The sequence below is a fragment of the Stenella coeruleoalba genome (assembly GCF_951394435.1).
Source record: "Stenella coeruleoalba genome assembly, chromosome: 16".
Taxonomy (NCBI): domain Eukaryota; kingdom Metazoa; phylum Chordata; class Mammalia; order Artiodactyla; family Delphinidae; genus Stenella; species Stenella coeruleoalba.
In genome coordinates this window covers 30,050,776-30,070,100 of record NC_137162.1, presented here as the reverse complement: position 1 = coordinate 30,070,100, position 19,325 = coordinate 30,050,776, and the positions used below count along the sequence as shown (strand labels likewise).

At 48.6% G+C, this 19,325-nt stretch overlaps 1 protein-coding gene across 6 annotated transcripts; it reads left to right on the top strand.

Annotated features, from left to right (window-relative positions):
* Window positions 1-6,568: 6,568 nt before the first annotated feature.
* Window positions 6,569-18,667, top strand: MARVELD1 (MARVEL domain containing 1). Of its 6 annotated transcripts, none has more exons than XM_079899497.1 (3): window positions 6,569-7,830; window positions 8,491-8,777; window positions 10,512-11,019. In XM_079899497.1, the coding sequence occupies exon 1, from the start codon at window positions 6,711-6,713 to the stop codon at window positions 7,230-7,232; it is 522 nt and encodes a 173-aa protein (XP_079755623.1). In that variant the 5' UTR covers window positions 6,569-6,710; the 3' UTR covers window positions 7,233-7,830; window positions 8,491-8,777; window positions 10,512-11,019. The 6 variants fall into 6 exon arrangements, with proteins under 6 accessions (XP_079755623.1, XP_079755622.1, XP_079755625.1 ...); XM_079899496.1 differs by having other exon boundaries at window positions 8,077-8,777; XM_079899499.1 differs by lacking the exon at window positions 10,512-11,019 and adding an exon at window positions 18,359-18,667 and having other exon boundaries at window positions 6,569-8,772.
* The last annotated feature ends 658 nt before the right edge of the window (window positions 18,668-19,325 follow it).

Genomic DNA, 19,325 nt, shown 5'->3' with positions numbered 1-19,325 from the left:
CTTGAAATGAGGCCTGGAGTAAGGTTAGCAAGGGAGAGAGAGGTGGGGAAGCAGAAGGCAGAGGCAGGTAGTGAAGAAGTTTCCATTTGGTCCTCTGAGGGGAATAGCATTGTATGTGTTTATTTAATAGATTCGTTATAGCACTTACTATGTGCCAGTAATGCCAGTGAGCACTTTACAAATAGTAGCTCATTTCATCCTCACGACAAATTTGTGTTTTTAGAAATTCACTTTGGTTGCAGCTTGAAACGTAGGGGGACAGGAGTGGATGCCGGGTGTCCAGTAGGCCCTTGATAGTGCTTGTTTGCTTCGTTGGAAGATGAGTTGTTTGTGCACTGGGTCAAAAATGGTCACAAAGGGCACCTGGGAATAGGCAGCTGAGTCTCCCTGACTTCTTTTTCACTTCAAAGCTGACCTTTGTAGTCATTTGAGTTCTCTTCTGTAAAAGTTCCCAGGGGGGAAGAGTAACAGCCAGCACACTGGGATTGTGGGTCCCTTTTGGCAAGGTGGAGGGTATGTTTGGGAGCTGTTCTTCCTCATCCCACGGTCTCTAATTCCTCTCTGTGTCCTGCACAAAAACAGTTATCAGCAAGTGCTTTATTGTAGCTTAAAGGGTTTTAACAGTGGCTTCTCTTTGCTTTCCTGAAGCCCTGTGGAAATATTGAAAAGAAAGAAGAAATCAGCAATGTTCATCTCCAATAGAAAGTATTGCTGCAAAGCCTTTCATCCAACTGCTTGGCTAAGGAGAGTACTGTGCAGGCAGTTAAACCAGGAATCTGGGCTTCTGAACTAGGAACTCCTTCTACTCCATTCCCCACAACAGGAAAGCCAAACTCTTGGCATATCAGTGCTTGGAGAGGCTAAGAATTCTGATGCCATGAGCTCTGCTGAGCATATCAGTGTAGGAACTGGGGACTTGTGGCTTCTGGGTCAGATGTGACTAAGGCTGGGTAGAGAATATCTGGTGCCTCCAGACATCTTTGCAGGCATGTGACCATTGTGTGCTTACCACAGAATGGAACCATTTCTATTGCTACAGCTTTGTGATTCAATATTTCTGATGAGAAGATGAGGCACTTCCGTGAGGCCATGCAAGAGTGGAGGATCTGGGATTCACTCCCCAACAGGGCCCTGTTTAGTGAAGGCCTACCCTGGGGAATGGAGCCCTGGGGTAATTCAGGCCAAGACCTGGCTTTACCAGGGATCAGATTAAGGTGAAGCAAGGGGAACACTCCTTGGGTGCAATATTTGAGGGGGCAACAAAAAACTCCATAATTAGGATAAATATTTTAATGTGATATCTTTAAAAATCAAAATAATGCAAAATATCCATGATGAACAAAGTATTGACATTTAACATAAAGACAGGCTGTTGTTTGTTTTATGACACTATCATTTTGCAATGGGAACAGTCATTTCCAATCAGCCCGCGGTTCCCAGGAAGGCCGCCATTGTGTCTCCTGCCAATTGGCTTTGTGAGTGTTGACAATATTGTGCGAACAGATTGGGCAACACAGGGCTTTATATATGGTTGTGTTTTTTGATCGTAGAGATTTTATCCACTTTTTCCATTTGGTTCAAAATATGGAAGGATGTTTTGATAAGTGCACATAGGGGCACACATTTTTCCTTTTGCCCTAGGTTCCAATATGGCTCAGCAAGGTGCTAGTTTTTAGGGGAGTGGAGTCTAGGAAAGGGGTTCTAGCTGTTTAACCTTAGGCAAATAACTTAACGTCTCTGCTTCTCTATTTTCTCATCTATAAAATGGAAATAATCATACCCACCTGTGAGCATTGCTGTGAGGATGAAGTAAGGTGCTATAGGCACAGTGCATAATATAAACCTTGCTACAGACACTAAAGCAGCATTCGACTCCTTCCCTCCCTATGCTGCAGGAATTGTTCAAGCAGCTGGACAGTCACAAATGATCCCCCAGTGGGGCTGAGACTTGTTCCCATGGGTTTGTTGTTGCTGAATGTTCTGTTCTGGGGAGAACAGAGAGAACTTCCACACTCACTTGACAAGCAACAGTGGGACTCTTGAGTCAACTCCGTTTTTCTTGATAAATGACCTGATCATTCTAAGCTTTTTAAAAAGCATCCTTCTGCTTAGGACGTTACAAAAAGCAACTTACAACAACCCTCTCCTGTGAACTTACAAACTGAACAGGCTGAAAACAACAAAGTCCTACAGGCAAATGGTGCATTATAGAAACATTAAAAATAATACACCGTTCAGGGGCTTCCCTGGTGGCGCAGTGGTTAAGAATCCGCCTGCCAATGCAGAGGACACGGGTTCGAGCTCTGGTCCGGGAAGATTACACATTGCCACCGAGCAACTAAGTGCACCACAACTACTGAGCCTGCGTGCCACAATTACTGATTTGGGTCAAGTGCCAGCTCAGGGCTTGGGACATAAAAGGTGTTAAACCACTGTGAGTTGAGTCTATATATACAGTATGTTTACAGTAGCCCAGAGACTGAGAACAGAATAGAATCTGACTGTGAACAGTAAGAGCTGATCGTGGGATCTCAGAGTGGGCTACACCTTCCTCCTTATTACGGGTTGCCTCCCCCTCTGGGCATATCGAATGTCATTGCATTGGGGCTCACAGTATCTATCTAGTGTCACTACTTGTTCCCTAGACAAGCTAGCCCCGTTTTTGCTCACACTGTTCCCTCTGCCTAGAACACCTGTCAGGGGCTGGGATTTACCCCATTTATAAGCTAAAAAGCTAGCCTGCTGTCGTTTCATAAATGCTGGCAGAAGACACAGGATTCCTGAGTCAGAGACAAAGGATTGACCGCTGTTGGCACAGCAAGCAGCATTAGCACCATTGTTACACATCTTTCCCTTGTTCTCAAGTTTCACGGGGGCACTACAGAGGGACCCAGGTGGATGTCACACATGCAGCGGGTTTGCGTCACAGCTGCGGAGCTCTGAGCTTGGAAAACCCACCACAGTCCCCTCCTGCCTCACCACTTTTATCGTAAGCAATAAGTGAGTCTGCTCTGTGTCTGGGAGAAGATGTTCCCTCATCCCTCAAAGTTGCTGGCTGCAAACACAACACTGAGAAATGGTTGCGGAAAGAGCTGTCATGGCCTTGCATTCTTGGCATACTCAGTGATAACATCCAGGGATGCTCAGGACCTGCCTGATGGGAGGCTGCCTCGTCCAAGACACCTATCCCCCACCTCTGCTTGTCAAAACTCTATGCATCCTCAAATGACACTTGTTTTTGAATCTTTCCTCAGCCCTCCCATCACGATACTCTTTCCCTTTTGTATTTTCCTTATAATTCTCATCCATGCCTCTTTTTTGTGTCCATTTGTGTCCACATCTGTCCCTCCCCTACCAGCAGAGTGCAAACACTTTGAGGGCAAGCATTGGTCCTCTTCATTCCTGCACTCCACACCCAGATTGTTTGCATCCAGCAGGTGTTTAGACCATACTTGTTGCGTTGGAGGTATCAAGATCTTTGTGCATGGTTATGCTTTTGCGGAGTCTGTGGACCGTCTTTTGGAATGTCTTCAAGATTCCAGAGGCTAAAAATATCTCCTGAAAGCCGCCAAAGGCTCTTCCTTATAAGGAGTAGGATTTGCCTTGTGAAGCCAAAAGTTTGTGTCCACCAGGTGGCGCCCCACCCCAACTCTCCTGATGCCTTTTTAATTATTTATTTATTCTTTAGTTTTTATTTATTTTTGGCTGCGTTGGGCTTTCGTTGCTGCACGGGCTTTCTCTAGTTGCGGCAAGCGGGGGCTACCCTTTGTTGAGGTGTGTGGGCTTCTCATTGCGGTGGCTTCTTTTGCTGCAGAGCACGGGCTCTAGGCGTGCGGGCTTCAGTAGTTGTGGTGCATGGGCTCAGTAGTTGTGACTCGTGGGCTCTAGAGCGCAGGCTCAGTAGTTGTGGCGCACAGGCTTAGTTGCTCATGGCATGTGGGATCTTCCCGGATCAGGGCTCGAACCCGTGTCCCCTGTGTTGGCAGGCAGATTCTTAACCACTGTGCCACCAGGGAAGCCCCAGACGCCTTTTTAGAAGAGGGAAGGATTCTCTTGTCTGCCTCTAAATGTTTGTTGGCTTAGGTCCCCCACTTACAGAGGCAGTTTGTGTGGTTGTCATAATTCTCTGTCATCAGTGCAGCACCAGATTCAGTGCCCAGCTGCACATCCTAGCTCCAACCACACTCGAGACTGGCACCCTGAAGACATTGAGGATGTCTCTCCAGGGGTTGCTCAGGGTTGCTGAAGGAACAGCCCTGAAATTGGGATCGGAAGACCTAGGTTTGAGTCCCCACACTGACACTTAGTAGCTGTGTTTCTTTGGGCAAGTCATGTAACCTTTCTGGGTCCCTGTGGCAGTAGCTGAGAATTAAATATGTGAAAGTATATAAAAGCATATTGAATGTGGACCTGGAGTCAGCCACACCCAGGCTGCTATTTAAACTGTCACTCATCAGCTCTGTGAGCATGGTCCACTTCCTTACCTCTCTAAGCCTTGGTTTCCCCATCAGTGAATCAGAGTTAATACCAGTTATTTTAAAGAGCTGGTATAAGGATTAGGTAGAACAATAAAGTGCTCACTTTATATAAAGTGTATAGTAAGCATTCAGTTCATAATAATCACATATATATTATGTATCCCTAGCCCCTCAGATGGTGCCTAGCACTTACTAGGTGCTTAATATCTATTTGCTGAATGAAAAGATTTCACAGATGAGGAAACTGAGGTACAGACCCCCCCAGGTCCCAGCACCAGGGAGTGGTAAAGCAGTGAGAAGTAGCCAGGCAGTCTGTCTCCAGGGTTTACACCCTGAGCCTTTATGCCATGCTGTCTTACCAAAAAATGCGGGTGGTATACACCACCATTTGTTCACTTAAAATATGCATTCAGGTACCCGTAGGTGGGGCTGAGTTGGCAGTGGGAGGCATTAGCTCCCTGAGAAGCCACGTAGTTTTTCTCCCTCAAGGGGAGCCAGGGGCCAGCTGCCTCATCCCATTACCAAGAGACGAGAAACGAGCTCTGTGGGGTAGGATAAGCTGGGGGTCTGATGCATGTACAGTCCCCAGGACAAGAGGGGTCCTCTCACTTCCACTGCTGTTCCTGCAGCCACCCAGTCTTCCACTCCACAGACATTTACTGAGTCTCTTACGTGCCAGGCACAGGAAAAGATGGATAAGACTTGATAACCAATGGTTATGATGTAGCTGACTCAGCTACTACAGAGGGAACATCCAAGGGGGGCCTAGAAGAGCCAGCAATCAACAGCCTGGGAGGCTAAACCAAGGGGAGGAATATTTAAACTGGGCATTGAAGGATAAGTAGCAATTTGCCAGACAAATGGGGTCTGGGAATGAAGGGCATTCTGAGACTCTTTGGGAACCTTAAGAGGTTTGGTGGGGTTGGCATGCTGGGTGCAAGCATGGGTAAGAAAAGGAAGTGGAAAACCAGGAAATTGGAAGTCGGTTGGGGCCAGATTGTGAAACATCCCCATAGAAGAGATAGAACCCTATTCTGTGGTCAGTAGGGGAAGCAGTGTATATACAACCAGGTCTGTGTTTTAGAAAGATGCCACAGTGCACAAAGGTTGGATCAGAAGGGGAGGGAAGAGAGACCAGCAGCAGTTACCAGTTTCGTGGTCTTAACCTCTGTAGATTCCGTTTTTCTCCTCCACAAGATGAGGAAAATAATTGTATGTATCTCGGGGGTTCTTTGAGGCTTAAATGAGAATTCCTGCAAATCGCAGTAATAGCAGTAATGTAAAGCATTGTTGGGCTTTGCTGTCTCTTAGAGCTGGGTTTGTGTCCTGGTCATGCCGGGAAGCCTATTTTTAATATGCTCGATGGCAAAGAAGGTTGGAAAAAAGAGATTGGACTAATAGGACTTTGCTTTGTGGCACGGGAGGGGCAGTGTGGCCTGGAGCAGGTGATGGTCCCTTTCACTGACATGAGAACTCGGATGGCTGAGACAAAGTCTGAGCCCATCTTTGGACAGAATAAGTTTGGGGTGGGCACTGGCAGGATATGATATTCGGATGTCCAGGTGAGAAGAGATGGCAGCTTAAGCCTGGCACTGCTCTCCTCCAGCGCCAAGGAAGGGCCGGGAGGCCCCAGTGAACTATTAGGACAGGAGGGAGAAGAAAGAAAAAGGCCCAGCCTAACACTGAGGGGACGCTCCACCTCCAGAAGACGACTCTCAGCTTCGAGGCTGGACCGGAGCCAGGGAGCCAGGGCAGGCAGGGTGAGCAGTTGTGGCAAACTCGGCCCAGTCGGACGGAGCGGAAGACCCACGGCCAGCTGGGGTGCCCTCCGCCCTGCTCCAAGGAGGAAGGAATCCGAGCTGGGAGTTTGGCGCCGACGGGAAGGGGGGCACCAGGGTGGTGGGCGAGGCCCAAAGAGAGAAGGCAGGAAGCCCGGAGGAGCGAGTGGGGGTGGAGAAGGAGGAGGGGAAGGGAGAGGGCGGACAGGAGGGGTGGAGAGAGAGAGAAACGGAGAAAAAGAGGAGGGCTGCGGGGAGGAGAGAGGGGAGGAGAGAGAGGAGGAGAGAGGGGAGGTAGAGTGGGGAGAAGGGGAGAGGAAGAGAGGCGGACTCGGAGGGGAGCGAGGAGGCCGCGGCGGGCTCAGGGGCACGTCGGCCGGGCCACCTCCGCGAGCCAGACGTCGCCATTCCGCTGCTCGGGGCGCCGCCGCCGCCGCCACCGCGCCCGGGGGCCATGCTCCCGCCGCCCCCGCGCCAGCCGCCGCCCCAGGCGCGGGCGGCCCGCGGCGCGGTGAGCCTGCAGCGGGCCTTTCTGCGCGGCCCGCTGGGCGTGCTGCGGCTGCTGCAGCTGTTGGCCGGCGCCGCCTTCTGGATCACCATCGCCACAAGCAGGTACCAGGGCCCGGTGCACTTCGCGCTCTTCGTGTCCGTGCTCTTCTGGCTGCTGACCCTGGGCCTCTACTTCCTCACGCTGCTGGGCAAGCACGAGCTGGTGCCCGTGCTGGGCTCGCGCTGGCTGGTGGTCAACGTGGCACACGACCTGCTGGCGGCCGCGCTCTACGGCGCCGCGATGGGCATCATGATCAGCCAGACGCAGAGCCACAGCTACTGCAACCTCAAGGATTACCAGATGTCCTGCGCCTACCACGCCTTCCTGGCGGCCGCCGTCTGCGGCGGCCTCTGCCTCGGCCTCTACCTGCTCTCAGCGCTCTACGGCTGCTGCCGCCACTACCAGGGCGAGCAGGAGGTGGCGTGAGGTCGCTGCGCCGCGGGGCGGGGGACCCGTCCTTCCTGCCGCCACCGCCCCGCGCCCGTGCGCCCCGGCTCCCTCCCCTCGCCTCGCCCTGCGTTCCTGCCGCCGCCCGCGCCCCGGCGCCCGGATCGCAGTTTCCGTCCGACGGCTTCGCCGCAGTCCAGAGTCCGGACAGCTGTGCCGTCTCCTGGGACCAGGGCAGAGCCGCATCCGAGGGGCGGACGCACTCTTTCAGTCGGGCCGCCCCGAGGCGAAGCCTCGCGGTTCCTCATCCCCTTCCCGGCCGAGAGCGAGACGTGGACAGGCGCCGCGTAGATCCGGGGGAGGCTCCCAAATTGGAACCAGTCTACTGGCGGCGCCACTGCCCCCTCCCTCTCGCTCCGCGTTCGGAAGAGCACCCCCTTGCCCTGGCCCCTCTTCCAGCCCCGAGTGCTGAAAAAGGCAGGCATGACGCCGCGGGCGGAGCTGGGGACGGGCCTCCACTGGTCCTGGGATGAGCGACGGGTGTGGTTTTAGTTTGGGATTGTGCGGGCATCCTGCGCAGTCCTTCCGGGCCATCCCTCGGTTCTTTGATGTCTTGCGCTGGGGCCCATCTGCAAAGGTGAGGATGGATAAGGGGGCTGTACCCTTGCACCTTTGGAGTCTTCTTTCTCCTCCTGTTCCGTCTTTGTCCTCGCGGTTCACGGAGGCCAGTTCCTAACGCCCACCAGCTTCCCTGGCCTCGCCTTCCCAGCCTTCCTCTCACAGGTTTCTGTTCCGTCCCCACCTCCCAATATCTTTTTTGCATTAGGGATACCACACCAACGTCAAGGAATGCTAGGCGAGCCCCACCCCTTTCTTTTTGCAGATGGAGACTCAGAGCTTGCTCTTGCGAACAGCCAGAAAAAGATTAGAACCCGGTCTTTGGACTCTCAGTCTAGCGTTGTTTACTTTAAAGCATTGGTTGTTCCCAGGAATCCGGATTCTGGAGCTACCCTCTAATAGAGGGTTTCAAGGCCCAAAGGGTTTGTCTAAGGTGCTTTCTCCCCTTCTTGAAGATTCTCAGTGCTCATTAGCATATGAAAGGCTTTGAGAAGTCCTGCTCTAAAAGAAGCCCAAGTAACTTAGTTTACAGTGTTAACTGCCTCTGGACCTGGACCAGCTTTTTCCACCTAAGGTGCCAAGCAGCCGTGTGTCGTCCTGGCTCTCATTTATCACCAAGGGTCCCGACCCGTTGGCTGTGGTCTGTTTGAAGACAAGGGGCACTCCTTCTCTTTCCCAGGGAATTTCTATAGCAGAGGGAGGCCCCGCACCCGCTCCATTAAAGAGAAGATAGCCGGCCGTGCCAGGCCAGCGAGAGCCTGGGGAAACTGTGGATTGAACATTCCTTTACATTGTTTGGGAAATGAAGCCAAGGTTGTCCAGATGGTTTCCTGGTTTCCCAGTCAAAAGGAACATCACCTGTAAGAGATGCTGGCATTGACCATAAGCAACTGGCAGGGGTGGGTCACACCAAACAGAGAAGAAAACTCGGGATCTGGGATGAACAGCTGGCCCAGCCTTGGTAAGGTAAGATGCCTCTTGGCTTTCTGGCGAGCTCATAGGCCTTTGAATAAAAAAACCCAGAGCCCGCTCCTTTTCTAAAAGATAAAGGATTTGGGCTTCCCTGGTGGCGCAGTGGTTGGGAGTCCGCCTGCTGATGCAGGGGACACGGGTTTGTGCCCCGGTCCGGGAGGATCCCACATGCCGCGGAGCGGCTGGGCCCGTGAGCCATGGCCGCTGAGCCTGCACGTCCGGAGCCTGTGCTCTGCAACGGGAGAGGCCACAACAGTGAGAGGCCCACGTACGGCAAAAAAAAAAAAAAGTTGAAGTGTTTTTATTCAGGAGCAAGTTGAAGGGGTGACAGTAATAACCACAATGTCCAAAGGGTTATGACAACAATTCAACCTTTTTGCTAAATCCTTCAAAGGTCTGCTCTTTGAAAAAGTTCAACCCTCTCTGGATTAGAAACTAGAATAGGGGAAACCAGAATGCTTTTTTGTGAGCGTGTTTGTAGAGTTTAGGAAGAAAAGTCTTAGGTTTCTCTGTTGTAGTGGTGAAGATCTGGGTGGGGATGTGGAGTGCTTTTGTGAGTTTTACATAGTCACCATCTTTACATCTTTGTGCCCGGCACTGCTCGAACCACTTATGTATTCATTTCATTCTCTCAACAACCCTACTGAGCTGGGTTCTAGTATTATTTCCATATTCTGTATGAGGAAAATGAGTCACAGAGAGGTTAAGTGACTTACCTAGAGTCTCCCAGCTGGTGAGTTCGGATTTGAACTCTGGCAGTCTGACCTCTTCAGAACCAGGCTGTGCTGTATACAGTAGGGGGTCAATACATGTTAGATGCTGTTAACATGGTTATCTTTATTTATTTTAATATTTTTGTCCACACCACGTGGCTTGTGGGATCTTAATTCCCAGACCAGGGATCGAACCTGCACCCTCGGCAGTGAAAGTGCAGAGTCCTAACCGCTGGACCGCCGGGGAATCCCCATGGTTATCTTTGGAAAAAAAAATTTTTTTTAATTGTGGTAAAATATTCATAACATACAATTGACCATCGAAACTGTCTTTAAAGCGTACAGTTCAGTGGCATTAAATCCATTCACATTGCTGTGCAGCGATCAGCACCGTCCATCTCCAGAACTTTTTCATCTTGCAAAACTGAAACTCTGTGACCATTAAAATTGTGGTTATTTGTGTTATTGTTGTTGCTATTGTTTTCTGTCCTCCGGGAAATCCCAGAACACTGAGCCCTTCAGCATCTCAGTTAGGCTGGGGTCCTGCTGCCATGCTCCAGGCAGGGTACCTGTTTCCTTAGTGCCCACTGCTGGTGCCAGCCAGAACCTGGGGGTGACCTTTGCTGGGATACTGGAGGTGTCTTGGAAGCCCAGCAACTTTGGTTCTTCTGTTGCAGATTTCCATGCTGTTGAGGCCATGGAAACTCCCAGAGCCAGTCATTCTGACCTCTCCCAGGGCCCCTTCCCTGGGCCAGCAGAGGGTTTCAGTGTTTTCACTGGCCATATAAGGAGGTGGGGAGAGGGAATAATCTTTGCCCAGCAGCTCCCTTTCCACATCATTCGGTGGAAGAGCCAAGACGGTGAAGGTTCATTTTGCCTTGACGTAGAGAAATTCCTATTCTGCTTGCGTTATGACTTGGGCACAAGCTTCCAGATACCTGGAACTGAGCCGTGCACCCCTGAACCCTAAACAATGGCTTTTGAGCTCCAGCATGTGTTCTTTTCTCTTTTTTAGATCATCACATAAGCTGCATCCTCAGCTCAGATCCGGCCCTTTGAGGACCTCTTCTTAGCCCGCAGCCCATAGTGCTTTGTCTGTGGTTAGCTGACCTTACTCAGGAGCAGACGTATCCTTGGCCTTAACCGTACCTTATACAGCCACATGTGCCTGAAACATTCCAGAGCTCACTGGCTCGTCTAGATGTGCCTTCCCACTTGGCCTCCCACGGCTTCTCCAGATGTGAGAAGGACATGAAGACAGCTCCCACACCCATCCTCTCCTTCTCCTCGGGGCCCTGTGCCATGGGAATGACTACCTGAGCTGGCCCGGAACTTTTGGATACTGGAGGCAGTCTCCTTGGCCTCCCTCTCTGGACTCCAGGACTCGATCCAACCTGACCCTGCTGTGGGCTGCCCCCAGCCCAAAAGTCTGGGACCACTTGTGGGCCCAGGAGAGGATTTCTCCAGTATTCTACAAAGGCCAAAGAGAGGGTGTGCGTGGGAGGGTGAGGGAGGGTAGGCAGAAGAGGGGACCAATGTGCTTCTTTCAGTAGTTTAGTGGTGATTACTAATATGCTTTTCTGAATAAAGTTTGTTTGTCTGATCTGGGTGTATGTGTCTTCTCTCCTGCCCCCTGCAGTAACACTCTGTGTCAGGTCCCCTAGCCTCCCTCCATCTTCTCATTTTGCCACACTTGTCTGCCTCCCCGGCTTCCCCTTCTTTCTGGGAGGGAAAGAAAAATGAGGTCATAGATTTCCAGTACAGTTAGGGCAGGGCACAGGAATCAGGAAGAGAACTCCCTGTGTCTGTCGCTGACTGAGGCTGAAGGGAATTCCAGAAGCTCCCACCCCTGCTCTCAATGGACCCTCTGTTTGGGAAGTTCCACTGCCTGATAGGCAAGCACAGAATGACTATGGTCACGGAACCAGAGGGTCCTGTTCTGGTCCAAGCCCATCATATTACAGAAGGGGAGATGAACCCCAGGGTGGAGTGGCAACTTGTTTAATGTCACAGAGCTGACTGGGGCCAGAGTGGGGTCTCCTGGAGCCCAGGCTCTGGTTCTTTCCTGCAGATCATTGTTCTGGTGTTGCCTTCTAAACACACCCAATCTGGTCCCCCCTCTCTGCCTTCCAGCCTCAGCCTGCTGACTGAGGTACCCTGGAAAGGGCTGGAGGGCAGTTAACAGGCTTCTTGTCGGCTCCTCCCTCCTGTGACCTGGGCCTGATGTCCACAGCCGGGACATAGAGTTCTGCTGGCAGATCTCAAAGCACCCCTAGAACAGCTCCAGGCAGGGATCTGATGCTGTGTGTGCTCCACACCCACTCTCTTCAAAGCACCCTCCTCAAAATACAGCACAGGGCTTCCCTGGTGGCGCAGTGGTTAAGAGTCCTCCTGCCGATGCAGGGGACACGGGTTCGTGCCCCGGTCCGGGAAGATCCCACGTGCCGCGGAGCGGCTGGGCCCGTGAGCCATGGCCGCTGAGCCTGCGCGTCCGGAGCGTGTGCTCCGCAACGGGAGAGGCCACAACAGTGAGAGGCCCGCGTACCGCAAAAAAACCCAAAAACAAACAAACAAACAAAATACAGCACAAACTCTCTCTCTCTTTCTCTCATCCTCCTCTTCATGGTTTGCATTTCCAGGTTGGAGGAGAATGCCACCAGCTGCCCAAGATCCTCCCTTTCTCCCCTCTTCCCTCTGTGTCAATTAATGAATATCACACAAAATAAAAAGTGGCCTTTATGCAAAGGCTGGTAAGCCACCTGCTCCACTTTAGCTCGGTGGAATATTTGCAATTGAAAATGTTCCATTACCTTATTTGATCTTGTCACCAGTCTTAGAGGTTGGCATTGTCACCCCCATTCAATAGAAGAAATAGAGCCCCAGAGAGGAGAAGGCCTTATCCATGGTCACATAGCTGGCAAGTGGCAGGACTGGACCTGGAAAGTAGATGTTCTCTTACTATCCTCAGCAGCCAGTTGCTAAGCCCTGTGGGCCTCTGGGCAGGCTCTGAGGTAGAGGTGGAGTTTGGTTTTCCCTCCTAGAGACCAGGTGTTCAGGAATGGTCTAATCTGACATTTCCTGTTTAATGCTGGGGGCACTTTGAAATAAGACACTGCTCCTTGGGGACATAACTGAGCCCATTTGGGTCTGGGGAATCCGAGGGGTTTGTTCATTTCTATCTATTACTTTTCCTGCTTTTCTAGGATGGGAGTGGGATGGTCAATGGTGAGGAAGGAGAATTAAGAATTCCTTTTCAGGCATAAAAAGGAAAGGGCAGGGATATGGGAGAAAGGTCTCGTTAGCACTATTTATATTTTTATTGTTTTTGTTTGTTACAATTGTTATTTGTAGAATAAAATAGTAATATATACCCATTAAATTTTTTTACCTGTACAGAAGTGTACAAAGTAAAAAGAGAAGTCATTCGATCATCCTAACCTCACACCTGAGCAATAAGCCATTGTTCACTATTAAGCCTTCTTCCTCAATTTTTATAACTAACGAAATATCTGGATGCTCACCCAAATACACACATATACATTCAGGCTCTTCTACAACTTGCTTTTAAAATTTAGCAATAATATAGTTCTAAACACTTTCTAATGTTCTATAATATAATAATATAGCTCTAGTCCTTATAATTTAATTTTGTTATTTTTTTGGAGAAAGAATTCCACTACCACAGTGGGAATTTTTATTTTATTTTATTCTTTTTTTTTAATTTATGTAATTATTTATTTTTGGCTGCGTTGGGTCTTTGCTGCTGCTCGTGGGCTTTCTCTAGTTGCAGAGAGCAGGGACTACTCTTCTCTTCATTGCGGTGCGCGAGCTTCTCACTGCGGTGGCTTCTCTTGTTCTCTTGTTTGAGCACAGGCTTTAGGCATGTGGGCTTCAGTAGTTGTTAGTCGTGGCGCACGGGCTTAGTTTCTCCGCGGCATGTGGGATCTTCCCGGACCAGGGATCGAACCCTTGTCCCCTGCATTGGCAGGTGGATTTTTTTTTTTTTTTTTTTTTTGCGGTACGCGAGGTCTCTCACTGTTGTGACCCCTCCCGTTGTGGAGCACAGGCTCAGCGGCCATGGCTCACGGGCCCAGCCGCTCCACGGCATGTGGGATCTTCCCGGACTGGGGCATGAACCCGTGTCCCCTGCATCGGCAGGCGGACTCTCAAGCACTGCGCCACCAGGGAAGCCCTCTTTTGCTATTTTTATTACCTATGTTCCAGATGAAATTTGTTTATTTGTGTGTGTGCTCTTGCCTGACATTTGTATCATGGATGGTAATTCTGGACTCAGAATAAATTGGAAAGTTTTCCATCTTGTTCTGTTCTCTGGAATAGTTTAACCATATCATTTTACTGATGGGTTTAATAAAATTGTCTACAAAATAACCTGGTCCTGATGCCTTTTAGGAAGCTTTTTTTGTTTTATTTATTTGTTTTTAGCCAAGCTGTGCGGCTTGTGGGATCTCAGTTCCCCGATGAGGGGTTGAACCGGGGCCATGGAAGTGAAAGCCTGGAGTCCTAACCACTAGGCCACAAGGGAACTCCCTTTTAGGAAGTTTTTTGGTTAATTCTCTCAGTTTCGTTAATGGTAATTGGTCTATACAGGGTTTTTTGTGGCTCACCTACTGCCTTTCCATTCGTGGCATTTTTATTCAAGTTGTCTCTCCCATTAATTCTCTCATCTAATTCTCCAATTTAGAATGAGAACTTTTTGAGGGAAGAATTCCAGGCTATTCTTCTCTATATTCCCATGAAAGGCACATAATAAGTAGTTATTTGGTGGAATGAATGAATATTGGTGTTTAGCTGCTGTAACAAACACACCTCAACATTTCAGTGGCTTAATATAACAAAAGTCTATTTGTTGTTCACATACAAATCTATTTCTGCCTCACATAGTTGTCCATTGTGGATATTCCAGGTCAGTGGGAGGTTTCCAGGATGTGAGTGATTCAGGGACTTAGGCTTCTCCCACTTTGTGGCCCGCTATCCCCTCTGCTTTGAGCTGGCATTTGGGAGAAAAGCGGGAGGAGTAGATTTCCGACATTTAAATGCCTTGGACTAGAAGTGACTCTCATCACTCACTTCTTTTGGGGAGTCACATGACCGAATAATCTATATGCAAGGAGGCTGGAAGGTGTAGTCCATGGTGGGGCAACAGCTGCCCGGCTATACAACTCTATACCCTGGAAGAGGGAAAAGGACTTTTGGGTGGACAGTTAACTGCTTCTTTGCTGGGAGGCCACAGGTTTTATTGCTGAGGTTTTCATTGCCTTGCTCTTCGAGACTTTTTTTGCCCCTGTGTTTGATGAATGGTTGTTTTCATGGCTGCCAAGAGCTGTTGAGTAAGAGTATAACAGCAGACATTCATTTCCGTGCTGTGTTTGTCCAACAACTCACTGTGTCACAGCTGGAAAACTCATTACTCGTGAGGGCTTCTTTCCCAGGTACAAGAACATAAAGATGTTATTTATTGAACACTTTTCAGAGCAATGGCAGTGAGTTATTAATCCAAAAATATACCCAAATATTAAGTTTAAATACTAGAGTAAACCCAAATATTAAAGAGAATCTAAAAATACATATCAGTCAAATGTTTCTTTCATTTATTCATTCATTTAAAAGAATTGAAACAGTTCCTGTAAGATAAAATTTCACGCAGAAATTCTCCGTTTTAGAGTGTACAATTCAGTGGCTTTAGTATATTCACAAAGTTGTGCAACTATCACCACTATCCAATTCCAGAACATTTCCATCACCCGAAAAAGAAGCGCTGTACCTATTAGTCACTCCCAATTCCTTCTTCCCGCCAGTCCCTGGCAGCCACTAAATCAATCTACTTTCTGTCTGTATGGACTCGCCTGCGCTGGACACTTAGTGTAAATGGAATCATACAATATGTGGCCTTTTGTGTCTACATGGCATAATGTTTTCAAGGTTCATCTATGTTGTAGCATGTATCAATACGTTCCTTTTAATGATAAATATTAGTATTCCACTGACTGGATATATCACACTTTCTTTATCCATCATTCCTCCGTTTAAAATTTTTAAAAATTGTGGCAAAATACACATAACATAAAATTTACCATCTTAACCATTTAAAAAAAATAAGTTTATTTATTTAGGCTGCGTTGGGTCTTTGTTGCTGCACACAGGCTTTCTCTAGTTGCGGCGATCAGAGCTTACTCTCTGTTGCGGTGCACTGGCTTCTCATTGCGGTGGCTTTTCTTGTGGAGCACGGGCTCTAGGTGCATGGGCTTCGGTAGTTGTGGCTCGTGGGCTCAGTAGTTGTGGCTTGCAGGCTCTAGAGCGCAGGCTCAGTAGTTGTGGCGCATGGGATTTATTGCTCCACGGCATGTGGGATCTTCCTGGACCAGGGATCAAACCTGTGCCCCCTGCATTGGCGGGCAGATTCTTAACCACTGCACCACCAGGGAAGTCCCCATCTTAACCTTTTTTTTTTTTAAACCGCACATTTGTTTTTATTTATTTATTTTTGGCTGTGTTGGGTCTTCGTTTCTGTGGGAGGGCTTTCTCTAGTTGTGACAAGCAGGGGCCACTCTTCATCGCTGTGCGCGGGCTCTCACTGTCGCGGCCTCTCTTGTTGGGGAGCACAGGCTCCAGACGCGTAGGTTCAGTAGTTGTGGCTCACGGGCCTAGTTGCTCCACGGCATGTGGGATCTTCCCAGACTAGGGCTCGAACCCGTGTCCCCTGCGTTAGCAGGCGGATTCTCAACCAGTGCGCCACCAGGGAAGCCCCCTTAACCATTTTTTAAATGTACAGTTCGTTGGTATTAAATATGTTCACGCTGTTGGGCAACCATCTTCAGAACTCTTCTCATCTTGCAAAACTGAAAGTCTGTACTCATTAAATAATCAATCTCCATTCCCCCTCCCTCTAGCCCCTGACAACCACTATCCAGTACTTTCTGTCTCTAGGAATTTCACTGCTCTAGATACCTCATATAAGTGTAATCATACAGTATTTGTCTTTTTGTGACTGGCTGAGCTCTTCACTCAGCATCAATGTCCTCAAGGTTCATTCATGTTGTAGCATGTGTCAGAATTTCCTTATTTTTTAAGTAAAAATAGCCCATTGTGTATGTATACACCACATTTTGTTTATCCATTCATCCATTAATGGACACTTGGGTTGCTTCCACCTTTTGTGATTAAAACTGCTGTGAACATGGGTATACAAATATCTCTTCGAGACTCTGCTTTCAGTTCTTTTGGGTATATGCCCAGAAGTGGCATTGCTGGATCATATGGTGATTCTGTTTAACTTTTTTAGGAACTGCCATATTGTTTTCCATAGAGTCTGCACCATTTACGTTCCCACCAACAGCACACAAGGTTCTTGTTTCTCCACATCCTCACCAACACTTGTTATTTTTTGTTTTACTCATTTATTTTAAAACAAGCATTCATTGAGTACCTACTATGCCAGAGCTGTGCTATGTACTTGGCAGAAACTGGGACTGGCAAGATGTTAAGTCACAGTCCCCCTGCTCTCAGGAATTCAGGACACAATGAGGGAAATAGTCATGTTCAAGAGAAAGATTGAAATGCAAGGTGAGGGACTTCCCTGGCGGTCCAGTGGTTAAGACTCCGAGTTTCCACTGCAGGGGCGTATAGGTTTGATGCCTGGTTGGGGAACTAAGATCCTGCGTGCTGCGTGGCCAAAAAAAAAAAAAAAAAAAAAAAAAAGAAAGAAAGAAAGAAAAAAGAAATGCAAGGTGATAGGTGCTTAATAGAGATGAAAGAGTTCTGTGTAAACACAGAGGAGGAAGTGAGGAATTATTTGGGGAAGTCTTTACAAAGAACCTGATATTCAAGCTGGATGTTAAAAGGTGAGCAGGGGGAGATGAGGTGGAAGGAAAGGTAATCTAAGCCGACAGAACAGCACACAGCAGCCAGCCTCCGAGATGGCCTCCAGGATGGCCCCGATAATTCTCACCTTCTGGTAGTTATGCTGTTGTATAATCTTCCCACTATGCATTGGAATGTTGACTAGTTCGCACTCGTAAAACCAACAGGATATTGTGAAAGTGACAGTGTGTGACTTTTGAGGATATGGCATAGAAGACCTTGTAGCTTCCTGCTTTGCTCCCTCTTGGATTTCCTGCTCTGGGGGAAGTCAGCCTCCATGTCGCGAGGACACTCGAGATGCCTTCTGGAGAGTCCCAGGTGGAGAGGAACTGAAACCCCTTGCCAGCCTGTCAGCACAAGAGCCAGCACCAACCAGTCTGCTATGTGAGGAAGCCAATCCTTCAGCCCCATCAAGCCTTCAGATGACAGCAGCCCTGGCCAGCATCTGAGTACAACCTCACAAAAGCCCCTGGGCCAAAACCACCCACCAAGCTGCTTGCAGTTTCCTGCAAAAACCACCCAAAAGCCAAATAATACATATTTATCATTGTTTTAAGCTGCTAAGTTTTTTGGTTTTTTGCGGTTTTGATAAGCCAGTAAGTTTTGAAATAATTGTTACACAGCAAGAGATAACCAATGCAGCTAGAAGCATGAGAAGATCTGGTATATGCAAGAAATGGTGGCATGAGAGACCATCGCCAGAAACCCCAAGTTTAGAGAGGCTTCTGAACAAGTCTGTGTAAGAGTGGGTGAGAGCGCCATCTGGTGGAGAAAGCTGTGCTTAGACATTCCCTTCTCTTCCTGCTCATATTTTTCCAGCTTGTTCTACCTAACATTTCTTGCTAATATTTCTCCAAGAGCCCCAGTGAAATTCAATTATGTGGACCATATACACACTTGCTTATAGATTCAAAGACTAACCTCTGAAAAATGTCATGTTAAGGTATTAATTATCCTCTTTTTCTATTTTATTTTCTCCCTTAGTCTCTCCCACCTATCAGCTATCCAGGGGAAAACATCAGTGGCACCAGGATTTGAGGCAAGAAGTGAAGACTCAGAATGCTGGAGAAGGGAAGGAAGGAACCAGGAGAACTTGATTATGAAAAATCAGAGTCAGTTCCCAGAAAGCAGACTCCAGTTGACCAGTTTCTAGTTACCAGGGGAAGCCTTTGTTCATTGATGGGCCATGACTGTTGTCCCTTTCTGGTCTTTAGAGCCTTTTTGTATCCTCCAGTGTTTTCCTCAAGTAATGTCTAGGAGTTCTGGAATGATGGCCCTCAATTCTATAGCTGCCAGGAGAGAGAACCAATAAAACTACTAGCTACAGTCAGCCTGAGGCCAATGGTCCAGGCAGACCTAAGAAGGAGGGATTTCAAAGAAAGTGAAATCTACCTTTGGAGTAAATTACTGAAGGTGGAATTACAGGTAAAGATAATGAAGAAAAAACATTCTTCTTTCTCTGCTTCTCCTAGCCTCATCTTAAAGGAGAGGCAGAGTCCATCAGACAAGACTGGCCCAGCCACAAAGCCAGGCCCGTTCCTCTAAAAAGCAAGGGGATTTCTGAATATAGTTTAGTGGTGAGTGGCTGATTTGTATCTGTCTACCTTCTGGCTGTTTGGAGGGGGAAGTGATTCCTTCTGGCTGGGGCAATCAGGGAAGGAGTGTAGACATTTGACTCCTGCCCAGATGAATGGGTTGGATTTGGACCCAAGCACAAGTGGGAGAAGGGCATTCCTCCCGGAGCTCACAGCACAAGCAATGTAAGGAGACCAGAATGCAAGGGGCACTTGAAGGTAACAATGGAGGAGTTCAGTTGGCTGAAGTTAAGAGGCTCCTGTAGGGAAGTAGCAGGGGATGAGGCCAGTAAATGCAGACTAAGGTGGTGATGGTATGGTTGGGGGAACCAGGGTCAGATGACACAGAGGTTAAAATCCCAGCTCACAGTTGCATA

Bases quoted from the DNA above. Each gene is read 5' to 3' on its own strand.
- MARVELD1 (XM_079899499.1), top strand. From the start codon at position 6,711: ATGCTCCCGCCGCCCCCGCGCCAGCCGCCGCCCCAGGCGCGGGCGGCC.